General features: G+C 32.7%; 1 protein-coding gene across 1 annotated transcript; it reads left to right on the top strand.

Annotated features, from left to right (window-relative positions):
* On the top strand, window positions 785-3,641 carry LOC109229385 (60S ribosomal protein L4-like). The gene is made up of 2 exons (XM_019394805.1): window positions 785-1,956; window positions 3,224-3,641. The coding sequence occupies exons 1-2, from the start codon at window positions 853-855 to the stop codon at window positions 3,335-3,337; spliced, it is 1,218 nt and encodes a 405-aa protein (XP_019250350.1). The 5' UTR covers window positions 785-852; the 3' UTR covers window positions 3,338-3,641.

The raw sequence follows: 17,046 nt of genomic DNA, 5'->3' as shown, positions 1-17,046 counted from the left end.
TTGTTTGTCCTCAGAGGTGATAGGGACGGAGATAGCAGAATTTTCATCCCCTTCCTTTGGATGGGGATTGGTCTCTTCCTGTTGAATATCCATAGGGTGAAAGAAGGAAGATAAAGGGTCAGTAGAGATATCAATTTTTCCGTCGTTCCCAATGAGCTTTTCCTTTAATGAGAGCGGAAAATTGTGGCCTTTAGAATTACTAAGTTATAGTTATCCTCACTTGATTTATTAGATATTAAAATGTCCCGTGGTTTTGGGTAGTATCAAGGTTTGAAGAATTTGAATTCAGTTGAGCTTGCAATTAGTTGAAGAAAATAGAGAGAATGCAGGTTATAGGTTAGAGAGATGGGAGGGCTTCTCTCTCTTTATCGTTATAAGCTCTTCTCTGACCCACTAAAAATGTACCTCTCTACTATAAGCTAAAAGAAAAATCTCATTGCCTTTTCCTTTATAACAAATTTTATTTCTCTAATGACATTTTCTAGACTTGGTTGTAGAAAATTAGGGAATTTTGCCACAGTATAGCCGTTTCTCAAAATAGTAGCCGATAAAAGTATATCTATTTGTATAATAACATATAATATACTTATTTTATGTATGATCAGTGTATATTTCTTATATTCGGCTAACTGCTGTAACTCTATTTCACCGACTGGCCAAATGTGTTAAAATCTTAAAGGGAAATGGGCTTAAGCCCAAGAAGTCATTAGGCTTAAAATACACATCTTTCAGGCTTGACCCATTTACTATATCTCTGCTTGTCGATGCTATATATTCACATTTCAGGACGAAACCCTAGTTTTCTCTCTGCTCTTCTACCCAAAAACCCTAGCAGTAGCAGCTTCTCCTCCAATGGCTACAGCTGCCGCCATTCCCACCACCACCGTTCAAGCCCTAGAAAATGACATGGCTACTGACGGCGCCGTCCCTCTCCCCGCCGTCATGAAAGCTCCGATCCGTCCCGACGTTGTCACCTACGTCCACTCCAACATTTCCAAAAACGCCCGTCAACCTTATGCTGTATCAAAAAAAGCCGGCCACCAGACCTCAGCTGAGTCATGGGGTACCGGAAGAGCTGTTTCACGTATTCCCCGTGTTGCCGGTGGTGGTACCCACCGCGCCGGTCAAGCTGCTTTCGGTAACATGTGTCGTGGTGGTCGAATGTTTGCTCCGACGAAGATCTGGCGCCGATGGCACCGTAAGATTCCCGTGAACCAAAAACGATATGCCGTTGCTTCAGCTATCGCCGCTTCTTCAGTTCCATCCCTTGTCCTCGCACGCGGCCATCGTATCGAGACCGTCCCCGAGCTTCCTCTCGTTGTTTCGGATTCGATCGAAGGGATTGAAAAGACTAACAATGCTATCAAGGCTTTGAAGCAAATCGGCGCTTATCCAGATGCTGAAAAGGCTAAGGACAGTCACGCAATTCGTCCCGGAAAGGGAAAAATGCGTAACCGTCGCTACATTTCTCGTAAGGGACCACTGATTGTGTACGGAACCGAAGGTGCTAAGCTCGTGAAGGCGTTTAGGAACATTCCCGGTGTTGAAATTTGCCACGTGGATCGATTGAACTTACTCAAGCTCGCTCCAGGTGGTCACTTAGGAAGGTTTGTTATTTGGACTAAATCAGCTTATGAGAAATTAGATTCGATTTATGGATCATTCGATAAGCCTTCAGAGAAAAAGAAGGGGTACTTATTGCCACGGCCGAAAATGGTGAATGCTGATTTGGCTAGGATTATTAACTCGGATGAGGTCCAGTCTGTTGTAAGGCCGATTAAGAAGGATGTTAATAAGAGGGCTACATTGAAGAAGAATCCACTGAAGAATTTGAATGTGTTGTTGAAGCTCAATCCTTATGCTAAGACTGCCAGGAGGATGTCACTTTTGGCTGAGGCCCAACGGGTTAAGGCCAAGAAGGAGAAGCTCGACAAGAAGAGGCATCAAATTACAAAGGTATCATCTTTAGAATTTTGGGTTAGTTTTATAAGTTGCAAATGCTTATATATTTCGGTGATGATTAACATTTTTTTGTGAATATTTGCTCATAGAAGAATCATATTAAATTAATTGTATTTTCTTTTTGAAGGTTAATTATAGTTAAGTATAGTTTCAGTTATGGTAAAATAAGTCCGTGCAAATATTTGCTCATAGAGTCATGTTAAACGAAATTGCGGTTGTAGAATTAGTTGCAAATATTTGCTTATAGAATCATTTTAAAGTTAACGGAGTAGTAGTTTAGTGGTGTATGATGAATCGATGATTGAAGATTTTGATGACAGATATTTGCTCATAGAATCTTGATTTGTGTAAATTCTAGATGTGTTTCCCAAATAATATGAAAATTTAGGTAAACTTGGTTTATGCTTTGGTATAATTCTATTTCTGCTTTTTTGTTGTTTGCTACATGTGATTACGTTTTCTGAATCTATTAGTAGTGTAGGAGTCTATTTGCTGCATACCATTTGTTACCAATGCACAGTTGTAGCAAATAAACCTTTGTTATTACACCTGCTATACCTTATTACTGATTTGATTGTTTGATTGATGTTATTGTTCTTGGTCTTATTGTGTTTGCTCTGAAGCAACTATTTTCACCTTTACTTTTGAAAATAAAGCGGATCTTTACTCACTACTGTAGAAGTGATAAGTGTACTCTCAGATCTTTTGGCTAAGATCAACTGTTAAGTGTAGGAAAAGTTTGAGGTCTGAAGTGTTAGGGAACTAGGTCTTTGTAATATTTCTTTGTGAGCTTGGTTCGGTATGGAGATGGTTGCTAGCTGTTTGTGATAAGAAAGGGATATTTTGGTAGGAAGGACTTAGATTTAAGACTATCTACTGTTTTATTTTGAAGTTGTAGATGAAAGTGTCTTGTCTTTCATTTGAAAAGTTCCTGATATCTGATTTACATTTCTGTAAAATAAGCTGAGTGATAAGATTCAGGACATGTGTTTAAGATTATCTACTTATTTATTTTGCGGTCGTTGATAGAAGTGTTTTCTATTTCATTGGAAAAGTCTTTATCTTGTTTACATTTCTGTAAGAATAAGTCTACCATAAGAGAAGAGGTGCCTCTTACACTAATTGATAATTCCGTTTCAATATAGTTGTCTCCAATTTTACTTCGCCTCAACTGAACATTTGTTAAGCTGTACATAAAATTTGTGAGCTGCATCATGCATGCATCCTCCACTGCTCTTCTGATTCCATTTTTCCGTTGCAGGAGGAGGCATCTGCTATCAGATCTGCAAGCCATTCGTGGTACAAGACAATGATCTCAGATTCTGACTATACAGAGTTCGACAACTTCTCAAAGTGGCTTGGAGTTTCTCAGTGAAGAGACTTTCCCTTTTATGAAATCATGTTAGATGTTTACTTGTTGGTTTAGTCTGTTCTTTTGTTCTACTTTGGAGGTCCAAGACATAAAGAGAGGAAGTGGGTGGAAAATTACAGGCTATATGCCTGGATTTTCCCTGCCCACATTTTGAGTTTATTTTTTAGCTGGAGTATAAATTTAAAAGGTATGGAGTTAAGGATTTTTATTTGAGTAGTTTGTTTTTTGGATCGTTTTCGAATATTGGATGTGTGAGTTTGACTTGAAGCTTATATTCCTTTTGCTACATAGATGCATATTAAGTTGATAGTACTTCCTCCCTTTACTTTCACTTTGTTCAATTTGGACTTTTCACGTCTCTTAAGAAATAATAAATGTAACATGTATTTTATCAAATACCCCTAATAATATAACATTTCAAAATATTTTGGAAATGAGTAATTAATGATAAGGGTAAAATAAGAAAAAAATATTTTTTTCCTTGATTTGCTAAAATGGACGTGTAAAAGTGAAAATGTAATGTTTTTCTATTATAATGGACGGCGGAGGGTGTATTATTTGACTATGGCTAATGTGTCCATAAGCTCTATTTGCGAGAATTTCAATTAGTATTGACAATTTTTAGTTGTGTGAAGAAAAGATTTCAATCACATTTCCCCCCCTTTTAGTTATAACTTATAATTTTAAATTTCAGACAAATTGAATGTAACATGTTGTAAACGTACGGGTATAGAGGGGAGAGCTCAACAATATATAACTTCTCAGGGATCGTTTGGTTAGGAAACAAGTTATCCCATAATTAATTATTTCGGAATTAGTTATCCCACCTTTTCATAGAATAAAAAGATATTACAATCCCAAGATAATTAATCCTCAACAATATATAACTTCTCAGGGATCGTTTGGTTGGGAAATAAGTTATCCCATAATTAATTATTCCGGAATTAGTTATCCCACCTTTTCATAGAATAAAAAGATATTACAATCCCAAGATAACTAATCCCGGGATTAGTTATACCACGATTTTATCCCAACTAAACATGAGATTTACTCATCTCAAATTTAATCTCGGGATTAATTATCCCTTATCCTTCGTACCAAACTAGCCCTTAGATTGCTTTGCGTTAGCAAAACTATGCCGACAGTTCTAACTTTCATAGCATAAAAGTTTTTATCATCTCTCCAAATGTAAGCATTACTACAACCTTCTTTTTGTTTCTTACCCGATGTTCAGTATGTGTATTAGAGTTCCGACTAACGTTTCTATCAAGATTTTTTTCATTTTAAAGGTTCGAACTTGAGACTTTTAATTAAAGATGAATTTTATTATCCCACCACAATCCTCTAATTATAACCTTCTCGTGATGATGCAGGTTAAATATCTGTTTTCAATTATGAGCAATGGTGCAGCTTTTGAGGTTGTCGGTCCTGAAGGCCCATTTTTAAATGTAATTAGGTTAGTGAAGATCCAAAAGACAAATTTTGTAATGGGATCACACGAATAGTTGGTTGGATTTACAGTTTATTTTTCTAACCGGTATACATAAATTGTACATTGATTTTATACATATTATACATAGATTATATATATACTATATATCCATCGATTATTTTTAACTTAAGCGGTTGGGTGGACGGGTATTTAGGTGGGGGAAATGCACAGTTAGCCACTAATTAGAGATGTATTTACTCTTTAGCCAGTGTTTAAAATGTATTTGCTCTTTAGCCAGTGCTTAATAAATTTTTATCCTCCCGGACGAAAATACCCCTGTGCTGGACATGGGTGTTGTGTAAATATTAAGGACATGATGTCTTTAACTTCACGAATGCTGTGTAAATATTAAGGACAAAGTGTCCTATCATGTCCTTAACTTCATATGGAGTCCGGAACCAAAATGTGGTTCTTTGGACTCAAAGTACACAAATAGGTGGTAAAAAAAAAAGTTACATTTTTATATATAGTGCCACAGTACCTGGCGCTATACATTAACGGTAACTGCACCGTTAATGTATAGCGCCATTTATTGTGGCGCTATACTGCAAAAGGTGACAGGGTCAGGTATAGCGCCACAATAACTGGCGCTATACCCCTTTGTTACTTTTGTCAATTCTGATGCCATTAAAGTGGTCTCTTTCTTTCCTTCAGTCTCTCTTTTCATTTTTATTTTATTTTATTTTTCGATGCCAGTACAATATAATCATCTCTTGTTCCTAGTCTTTTACCCCACGAGCAGCTAGTACATGTAGTTAGCAAGAATCCAACTAAATAAACTGGGCTAAAGTGAATTAATATGCTTGGAAAACAAATTAAATTGGATAAAGAACCACTTTAGTCACAATTTTGCATAGTACAAATAGGTTTGGTTTTGAAACCAACTGGGCTAAAGTGAATTAATATGATTAGTTCATTTTTATTTGTTTTTTCGAGTTTTTCGGGGTTTTTATTAGATGAATATGGAACAACAAAAAAATTGACGCGTTTCAATAATATTTGATAAGAAAGTAATGATATAACCTATTATTTAAAGTATAAAAAAAAATAGATACATTCCATGAGAAGATCACAAATATTTTTAGATATCTTTTGAAAAAAATTCTTTATAAATTCTTCAATGTATCTATAAAATTATATATTTATATGTCGGTTTGATTCGAATTTTTATTACTCAATACCAAACCAATCAAATCAAACCTAATTAAATTTTTAAATTGATTTGATTTGACTTATTCAGTTTGAACAACCATAATATTTGTTGAATGATCTCCATGTGTTTTCGGAAAGACCAAAAAGGAAGAAATAAAATATTGGGGCAAACTTGTCTTGCACAAAGATACAGCATGGGAGGCCCCATATATAGACTGATCACTAGCAAAACTAACAAAGGGGTATAGCGCCAGTTATTGTGGTGCTATACCTGGGCCCTGTCAACTTTTGCAGTATAGCGCCACAATAAATGGCGCTATACATTAACGGTGCAGTTACCGTTAATGTATAGCGCCAGGTATTGTGGCGCTGTATATAAATATGTAACTTTTTTTTTACCACCTATTTGCGTACTTTGAGTTCAAAAGAATCACATTTTAGTTCCGGACTCACTTCATATGTGCAGGTAAATGTTAAGGACATGGCGTCCTTAACTTCATGTGTGTAACTTGTATTTGCACTTTTTGTTGTTAAACTTTAGGACCTTATGTCCTTAATTTCATATATGTAGAGTGTCCTTAACTTTATGAGTATTGTGTAAATATTAAGTACATGGTGTCCTTAACTTCATGAATGCTGTGTAAATATTAAGGACAAAGTGTCCTGTCAAGTCCTTAACTTCATACGTGCAGTGATTTAATGTCAGGGACATGGCGTTCTTAACTTCATGTGTGCAGTGTAAATATTAAGGACACCATGTTAATTTTAATAGAGTAGTGACTATTTTTGCTCAACATGAAAAATACTGGATAAAAACTAATTATCATGTTAAAAAGTGGCTATCCCACGCTATTTCTACTATTTAGGTCAATTCTTCTTCTCTTCTAATTAACATTTCTGGGTCCAGTAAGTTGGTAATCCATGAAATTTATAATTAAAATAAATTGTTCAAACAAAAGTAAAATTTCTCCAATATAATGTTTTAATTTTTGGAAAGACTAACATCTTACTCGGTTTTTTCCAATTTTTCAAGAAATTGAAAAACCCCTCTCTTGAAATGTTTGGTGAAATTCTTTTGTGAACTGTTTTCACACTTTCAATTAGAATGCCACTAAACGAGGGTCAAATTAAAATTGTCTTTTACAAAGATTTCTTATCTATGTCGTATTTTTACATAATTTCTAAAACATTTACTACCTTTATTCTACTTTATGTGACACAATCATTATTTGGAGAGTTAAAAGGAACTTTTTTTTATCACGAATTTTTCGTATTTCTTTTATGTATTTTAGATATTTAATTATTGTGGAGATATAATATTTTTTTAATATAGTTTCTAAATTCACACAAAAAGTTAGATAATTTGACGCTCATATTTTGAACCGTCTCACATAAAATAGGAAAGAGGGAGTCGCTTGTATTCTTACTAACAGCTTGTTTGGATGGTTGTTACCAATTGTATCGTATTGTATTGTTATCCCAAAATAATATTTATTTTGATTGTTTAGTTAAAATTAGTTGCATTGTATTGTTAAATTCATTGTTCCGAAACAGTAAAAAATTTCATTTTATGAAACAACCGATTTGGTGTGATGGGATTGTTTCCTATTTTTCTTTCCAATTATGCCTAACTTATTACTCTATAATTCTATTTTACTCTTTAAATTTTTTTATTTTTTATTTTATTTTAACTCCAACCTATAACCTACGTTTCGTCTCTTTTTTCCTTCTGCGGCTTCCAACTCCAACATCGGGTATAGGTTTTGCCTTCCTTTTGTTTCATTCTTTCTTCGACTTTGATTTTTAATTTCAGTTTTAATTACTTTATATCTGATTAGTTGAATAATTCTTGATAAATTAATTATTTAAAATAATTGAGGGTATTTTAGTAACTTTATCAGTTACAGTACAGTACGATACAGTCAAAACAAATAATAAAATATTATTTAAAAGCAAACAATATAATTTATTCAAATATTATATTCCTAAAATGGTACTATACAATACGATACATTATAAAATGATGAATAACAATGATCCAAACATATGGTAAGTAAATTAGTTCAGTACCTTTAATAAATCAAAGGAAACATCTAATTTTGAATAGAGGGTCCATTATGAATAGTCCACTCTTTACTCACTTCACACGCAAAAATAAATAAATAAATAAAATAAAACAAACAAATAGTAAAGGAGTTCTATTCTAATATTGAGTTGTCACCTTTTAATTATGCTTGTCTTGTTTCTTCTTTTTCATCTCTTTTCATGTCAAAAAAAGACAAGAAATGATGAGACACAATTATGAACAATATTCGAATCAGACGATAGTAAATTTCAAGTGAAGAATGGAACTTGATGAAGACATTCAGTATAATTTCTTACAAATTAAAATTGAAAATATTCATAATTATAGCCAGAGTAACATATTCTACATTTGTTGCATCAACCATTAGAGAAATCACTTTTTTATTTCCATTTTTGGGTCAAAGACTGACCTCCGAATAGTAAAAATGATTAATTACACACAAGGTCGATCTTATGGTATAATTCGAGGAAAATAACTTACAATTATAATCTCTGAATAGTTAGAATTATTTTCTTTAAAAAGAAGCAGTGTTACATACTCCATCTGTTTCAATTTGTTTGAACTTTTTAGCAATACAAGGGTCAAACTAAATAATTTTCCGTGTGAATTCAGACATAAATTCTTTAATTATTTTGAAACAAAATTTATATATTTAAAAACTATATAAAAAAATACTATAAGTCACAATAATTAATAATTTAAAATATTTAAAAACTACTTACAAAAAATATAATCAAAGAAAATCTTATTTGATTCCCCAAATAGTAATAGGTTCATTATTTTTGCAACAAATGGAGTAATGTTTTTTTTTTTTTTTTTTTTGCTCAACTTCACAATTTTTGCACTTCATAATACATGCTAATAAGACTTAAGAAGATTCAACATTACCAAACTAAATGTTAAGAGTATTATGTTTAAAGAGTTTGTTTTTACACTTCAAAAACAACTAATAGATTATTTAATTAGGCAAAAGTATTAAGGACTGCTAATGCACTTCAACATTAATATATTTTAATTGTAAAATGTCCGAATACATCCCCGTATTATGAGAAAAAGTTTAAATATAGCCTTTGTTATAAATTGGGTTCAAATATACCCCTGTCGTTATACTATTGGTTCAAATATACCCATCTTCCGTTAAGTTTATCCAAGGTGGACATTCAATGCTAATTCCTACGTGTCACTGACATTTGGTGAGGTGGATGTCACGTGGCATGCCACCTCTGCACCCCTAACCTATTTTACCCCTCCCTTCTATTTTTTTGTCCACCATTAAAATTTTCTTCTCCTCCACCACCATTTTTCCTAATCCATTATTTTACAAAATGGGTAAGGGACGCAGAGGTGGCGTGCCATGTGGCATCCACCTCATCAAATTTTAGTGTCGCGTGGGATTGGATGTCCATCTTGGACAAACTTAACGGAAGAGGGGTATATTTAAACTAATAGTATTATGGCAAGGGTATATTTGGACCCAAAGTAAAAACGTAAAACGAAAGCTATATTTACACCTTTTCTCATAGTACAAGGACATAATTTGACTCTTTTTCCGTATTTTAATTCATCTATAATGGTCATAGACTAAAATCTTGACAAGGAAGGGATCTATACTTTCGGAAATATGACAGTTTTCTAGTCTACAACACATGTCGACAATTTCAAATAGTCTAGGTGAAATATCCTTAAAAGAATATATATATATATATATATATACCCATTTTTTAAATCAAAAGCTAGTATTATACTAATACTATGACAATGGCATTTCCTAGTAAAATTTCACTAGTGAGGTCTAAGGAGAGTATTGTATACGCAAATCTTACCTCTCTCTTGTGAAGATAAAAAGGTTATTTCCGATAGACCCTCGGCTCAACGAAAGCATAATCCCAACATTCATGAAAAGTAAATGTGGTAGTGGAGAAACCATGAAAAAAGAAGCAGTAACACAAGAAAAAAAAAAAAGATAACTGAAGCAAAAAATAACAGGTAGTAATAAAAACAAAGAATAAGAAAATACGGAAATAATACATACTAATACTACTTATGCCTCTCCTTAGACACATCATTGCCAACCTCTCACACCTCATCGCCGGAGTATCTGTGTATCTTCTCTTCACATGTCTGAACCATCTCAACATTGCTTCCCGCATCTTGTCCACTACTGAGGCCACTCCCATCTTATCTCGAATATCATTATAAAAAGCTAGTATTATACTATATCATTTGATATGTCATGGCTAACCTAATTTAGAGGATGCATAAAAATATGACGATACCTTAAAAAATACTAGGTTTAATCGAGTATAAATCTTATGACTATCCAATGAAATAGTCAATTGGAAGAGAAAAACCAAAGGTTAAACGACAATCTCACTCCCCATTTGGAGCTAGTGTTATTCTATAGCTTTATACGGCAATTATTATTATTATTATTATTATTATTATTATTATTATTATTATTATTATTACCCAAAAAAAATTGTTCTTATTTGGCATTAATTAACAAACTTTAAGCAACAATGGACTGACGGTAAAGAGACATTTTTTTCGTACTGTCTATTTGTTAGGTAAACGTTACAAGAGCCAAAATCAAAAGAATACTTATACATCACAAAATATTCCAAGCTATAACCATTAAAAAAAAAAAAAAATTGTAATAGGAAAGATGAAGCATGGTATTAGTCAGCAACCACAGTTGTCGAAAGTTCCAATGGTCTATCCCAATTGATTCGGATCCTGTAAGGTCCATTAAAGGAGAAACGTTCCTCGCCTGAAGTTTTTTATTTACAGAGTTTGTATTCGAAAATTTTAATTAAATATAAAAAGATTATATTCATCCTACTATAACTCTTAGTGGTCTAATTATGATCCAAATTGAAATTTTCTTGAAATATCTGCACATCTTTTTTTAAGAAAAAAAAAACTTTTGGTCATACTCTATAATTAAATATCCCGACGGCTAACCTAATTTGGAAGGTGCATAGAACAGGACGATGAAAACAACCTTAACTAGGTTCATGAGGAATAAACCTAACTAGTCAATTTGAAGAAAATATCTAAGATTAGACGACAATCTCATTTCTTTTTAAGATCTAGAGGGTGTTTGGCTAAGCTTATAAGCTGGTCAAACTAGTTTATAAGCGCTTTTCGGCTTATCTACGCGTTTGGTAAAGTTAAAAGTGCTTATAAACCAAGTGCTTATAAGTCAAAAATAAACCAAAAGCCATAAGCTGGTCACCCCCAGCTTATGAATTTTTAGCTTATAAGCNTATTTTAACTTATTTTATACCTTAAAATATTTACCGTTTTAGTAAACAAAACTCCTACATCGATACTCACCGCCTCAAGTATTCCAACCTAACCCCCCCCCCCCCCCACGTCTTCAAGTCTGCAATTCTCATTGACTATTTAAGATAAGCAAATTCTCTATTCCTTTGCATACTTATATCTATGTGATTGTGTATTAATCTTTGAAGTGTATGTAAGAATGAGGACACATCAAATTTTTGGTGTATTACTTTTTAAGTGATGTGGTGATGAAGACTATGTTTGTTTCTCTTCAAATAATTTGTCCTATTTAGGTTTATTTTTTACTGAGAAACCTTTGTCAATTTATTAATTATTATAACTTATGGTTATATGCTTATCATAAAATAAATTATATTTATCATAAAAATCATCTTATCTAAGCACAATTGTATTTAAAATAAAATGACAAACAGAATATTTTGTATTTGAAATCTGAAATCTAAAATCTAAAATTTTGAAGAAATTACGCCCTTATAAGTGTAAACAGTTCTAAGGTTATTTAAGTCATTTTAACAGAAAAATAACTTATCAGCACTTTTTTATCAAATATTGCAGCAACTTATTATCAATTTTAGCACTTGTACCCAAACACGTAACTGCTTATTTATTAAATCAGTTTCAGCACTTAGTTTTTTAGCACCTAATGCTTATCAGCTACTTCAAATCAGCTAATCCAAACGGGCTCCTAGTGAAATTCTATATCTGGCTTCATACGGCAATTAATTGTTTTTATTACAACAAAGTTCATTCTAATTTGATATTTAATTGCGATACGTTAAGATAACATAGGACTTATAATAAAAAGACAATTTTCCTCGTATACAAGAGCCGCCAAATCGGAAGAGAAAAATTCTCTCCTACATCGTAAATATATTCGAAGCTACTATTTTCGTTAAGAGGAAAAAGGGTAAAATTGATTAAATCTCGTCAATTAAGCATTACCAATACACCATATTCAGTAGTATTCTTATACACCCTGCCAAACGACCCCTAAAAGATTATTTGACAACATTAGTAATAGCAAGTATTCGTCGCACCGAGTTTGCCTAGTGCAGTTTATATCTCCTGTGCAGTTTACGAGCGAGTGCACAGTAAGCATATACCCAGTGACTGCGGACTTCCCTAGGAGTTTTCCAAAAAAAAACAAAAAAAAAAAAAGAAAGAATAAACCTAAGGTTAGATAGACGACAATGTTATTCTTCTTTTGGATCTTGTAAAATTCTATATCTAGCTTCATACGGCAATTATTATTTTATTACAACTAAAGTTCATTCTTATTTGAAATTAAATTAAGTAATTAACAAACGTTAAGCAAACATAGGATTTTCTTTATAGGAAGTTACAAAAGCTTTAATACCTTAATACCTCGTAATATTTGTATTGGGTGATACCCTTTTTTTTGCTTGAGCCCGACCGGGTTGGGTCCGGTCCGGGGCAAGTCGGGGCCACCGAACCCGACCTGGATGCAAGGTAGAACGACGGCCACGTCTACAACCGAGGTCGAGTCATTTCGAGACCGTTGCAGAGCTCGATATGAGTCACCACCGGATGGAGAAACACACAAGGTCGGAAGCCGGACTCGTAACGGATAACCAAGCGTCGCCGGATATCTCGCCCAAACGTGATTTTCTCAACCACTTCAGGCCATTAAGGCGTAATTACAGGGATCCACGATGTAATTAATTTACCTACCTTATTTTTACCCTTAATCAGAATGTATAAAAGGGGAGAAGACCCCATAAAGAGGGGATCGGAAACCATTACACTACAGTACCATCTCTCTCAATTCTTGTACGCTATCAAGCACAATTGTTCTAAGCAATATTATATTCTGCGATTATTTACTTTAACAGCAATTGTTGAGTCTTTATCTTTTATTTTCCTCAACCTAAACCTTTTGTATCTTTTAGTTCACGGATCCTTAAAACCCCATATAAATTCAATTGTTATCCGGATTCTAGGGTAAACAATATTCATGACCATTGTTTGCTTTAAGAGGAAACAAATTTGATTAAATCATTGTCTACATTAATTAAAGAATTAATTATTTATTAAGCAATCTTAGAGTTACACTTGACATTCTTGGCATGATATCCTTGTAACATAGGATTAGTTCGATTCTTGTAGTATAAAGTAAATCAATGATGTGATGTTACATTATTTGACTTTTTAAGCCCAATACTTTCATCTTTTTAAACTTTGACTGCACATTCCAAATCAACTTAATATTTTCTTTTTCTTTTACCTGATTTTGATTGGGATTTTTGTTTAATCAATTTTTTCACCTCTAATTATTTGTAATTGGAGGTAACCGAAGGGTGTAGTAATTAGTTAATTCACCTCAATATTAGTTTATTTTTGGAATATGACAGGAAGGTATGGAGGTCAAGGATTAGGGTAATGAGTCAGTGAATAGTAGAACGTGCTTTTTTCTTGTATCTGTATCGCCTTTTTATATCTGCCGTACTAGTGTATTCTCATATTTCTATTCTTGGATTTCTTGTACTACATGTTATTTTTTTGATCCGATTATCTTATTTTATGGTTGTAGTTACAACTTCTCTTTACGTGGTTTCTTCTATTTACACACTTCTCTTGAGTCGAGGGTCTATTAAATACAATATATTTACGTTCACAAGATAAGGAGAAGGTCGGTTATATATACTACCCTCCCCAAACCCACTCTTATGTCGTTGTTATTGTTGGGGGCTCAAGGATTATTAATGCTATCGATTCACTAGCAAGATTGATAATTTTTACTCACTTTCAACATTTAATGGAATTTTGAGAAATGAAAATAATTATATAGCACGAAACATCTCAAAGAAATTTGTGCATGAGCATCACAATGAGTCTTTTACCAAGTTAAAGTCTGCGGCGAGCAAAAATTTTCACTAAAGAGTATAAAAATATAAAGAAATAAATACACGAACAAGTTAAAAGAATTTGACATATGATTAATATATGAAGAAATGATATAACTACATAGTATTATGTTACGTCCAAAGGGTGTCAATTGATATCCCTCGAATAAAGGAGGCTCCATTAGTAATTAAAATGATTTCAACCATCCGAAAAAAGATTATAATGATCATGTCAAATTTTATCCGAGTGACCGAGTGAAAGGAAAAATCATATCCCCCTCCCCCCTATTTTCAGAGGCGGATCCAGCACGATAACTATAGGTTCCCGTGAACCCAATGGCTTCAGTTTAGATCCTGTATTTGTATTGAAAAATCTATTAAATGTATAAGAATATTTAGTTTGGACTCAGTCCTTTAATTCAGTTATTATTATATATTAACTTGAGATTTTTTTTAGAAACCCATAAACTTAAAATTATGATTTCGCCTCTGCCCATTTTCACTTTATGCCCTAATTTTAATTTGTCAGGATTTTACAATGAATAAATTAATTATTTCCCCAAAAACAGGATAAATAAATAAATTAAAAAAGAGTTGAATATGGAAACAAGAAAGTAACCACCGGTTAGTTAAATTTGTTATACAAGGCACCGCATTTCATCCATGTGAACCTTTCAGTGAATTGCAGGTCAATATCTGGTAACTAACGCGCTAGAATTAGGCGCGTGTGCACGTTCTTGAATTTGGCTACCTGTTAACCCCTTTCTGTCCAAAGGGCATATTAGTGGTTTTTAATTTTTCTTTTTCTTTTTTTGTTGTCTAGTCATTTTTTTCTTTTTCTAATTTTTTCCATTTTAGTATAATATCACTATTGTCTTGTCACTTCACCTATGTCGTACTCCCCTATCATCCACACAGCAATTATTATTAATTAAATATATGTACCAACAAGTAACAAGTTGAGAGTTGTTTGATTTGCCATAAATTAGCTAGAAACAAAAATTACAATGGTTAGGACCTTATGTTATACTCCTCCAATCAGTAATAAGTGATTTTTTTAGTCTTTGAACACCCCTTAAAAAAATACTAACTTCTAAAAAAAAGATATTTCGACTAAATTACCTTTGATTAAAATTAGCACATTGCTAACTTGACATATTTGTAAATAAGGGCAAACAACAACAATAACAATAACAATAAATCCAGCGTAATCTCACAAGTGGGATTTGGGAAGAGTAGTATGTACGCAGACCTTACCACCACCTTCAAAGTAGAGATATTGTTTCTGATAGAACCTCGGTTCACGAAAAGAAGTTAAAAAATAAAATAAAATAAACCATAGCACCAAGCAATAATAACAACAAGATAGTAAACAAGGGCAAAGTTTGAAAAAATAAAAATAATTCCTTCTTGATTATGTATAATGTCACTTATTTTGAACCAAAATAAAAAGGACAAAAAATTACTCATTATGGATCGGAAGGAGTACCAAGGAAAAATTTATAACTGTTTATTTACTTGATGGAGCTTTTAAGGTGAGACCATATTTTAGTCTTAAGTAGGTGATTTCAATTCATATAGTTTTATAGTATATAACAGATAAAATTATCTAATACACATGCTAGTACGAAATGACAAATACTTAGGGGTCGTTTGGTAGGGTGTATAAAAATAGTACTGAATATGGTGTATTAATAATGTTGATTAATAATGTTGTGATTAGTTATACTGAAATTATTTTTTATCGATAGTTTGGTTTGGTGTATTAAAGGTTTTGAAATGATAGTTTTGTCTCTATGCATGCTTATTCATGTATTAAAAATTATGGTATTGCTAATGCCATGGTTTAGTATATATAAGAATAGTACTCAATAGGGTATATAACTAATACTCCCACCGTTTCAATTTATGTGAACCTAATTGACTGAGCATGGAGTTTAGGAAAAAAGAAAAGATTTTTGAACTTGTGGTGTAAAATATGGCACATATATTTTATGTGACTATAAATCATTGCATTAAGGTAAATTATTTCCAAATATGAACATGTCATTCTTTTAGGAACAGACTAAAAAAGAAATACATTCACATAAATTAAAACTGAAGAAATAGAAATATTAGTTATACATAGATTAAAAAACATTACCAAACAACCCATTATATAATAGTCGAAGTGCATATTAGCGGATTCTATGACCGCTTAGACCCATGTTATAGTTAGGAAAAGTATTAGAATTATCACAAATCAAGAGATTAAGTGGGCGTTTGGACATAAGAATTGTAAAATTTCAAAAAAGTGGAAAACATTTCAAGTATAAATGGAATTTGAAAATTAGAGTTGTGTTTGGACATGAATATAATTTTGAATTGTTTGAAATTTTGTGAGTGATCTGAATAAAAATTTTGGAAAATAAATTTTTGAAGTTTTGTAAATTTATGAAAAATATCAAAATTATCTTATAGTGAAAATTAGAAAATTTATGGCCAACCATTGATTTCCTAAAAAAGTGAAACTTTTTTTTAGGTCCAAACGGACTCTAATCCTGTGAAATGTGTGAAATAGAAAGAAAGGAAGGAAAGGAAAAGAGAGAAAAACAATCAACTTGTCTTTAGCTAAATTTAATCTGTGAGTAAAGAGCACGCGCCGCCGATGAATATATTTGAAGGCAAAACGAATCAGTAACAGTCCCTCTTCTTTTGGAAGTTACAACTCACACATAACTTCCTCCGACACCCAACAAATTTTACATTTCTTTCTTCCCCTCCCCCACCCGCACCTTTACTACCCCCCCCCCCCCCGCCCCCGCAGAAG

The sequence above is a fragment of the Nicotiana attenuata genome, chromosome 7, assembly GCF_001879085.1.
Source record: "Nicotiana attenuata strain UT chromosome 7, NIATTr2, whole genome shotgun sequence".
Classification (NCBI taxonomy): domain Eukaryota; kingdom Viridiplantae; phylum Streptophyta; class Magnoliopsida; order Solanales; family Solanaceae; genus Nicotiana; species Nicotiana attenuata.
Note: the sequence above shows the minus strand (reverse complement) of the source record. Positions and strands in the feature narration are given on the sequence as shown.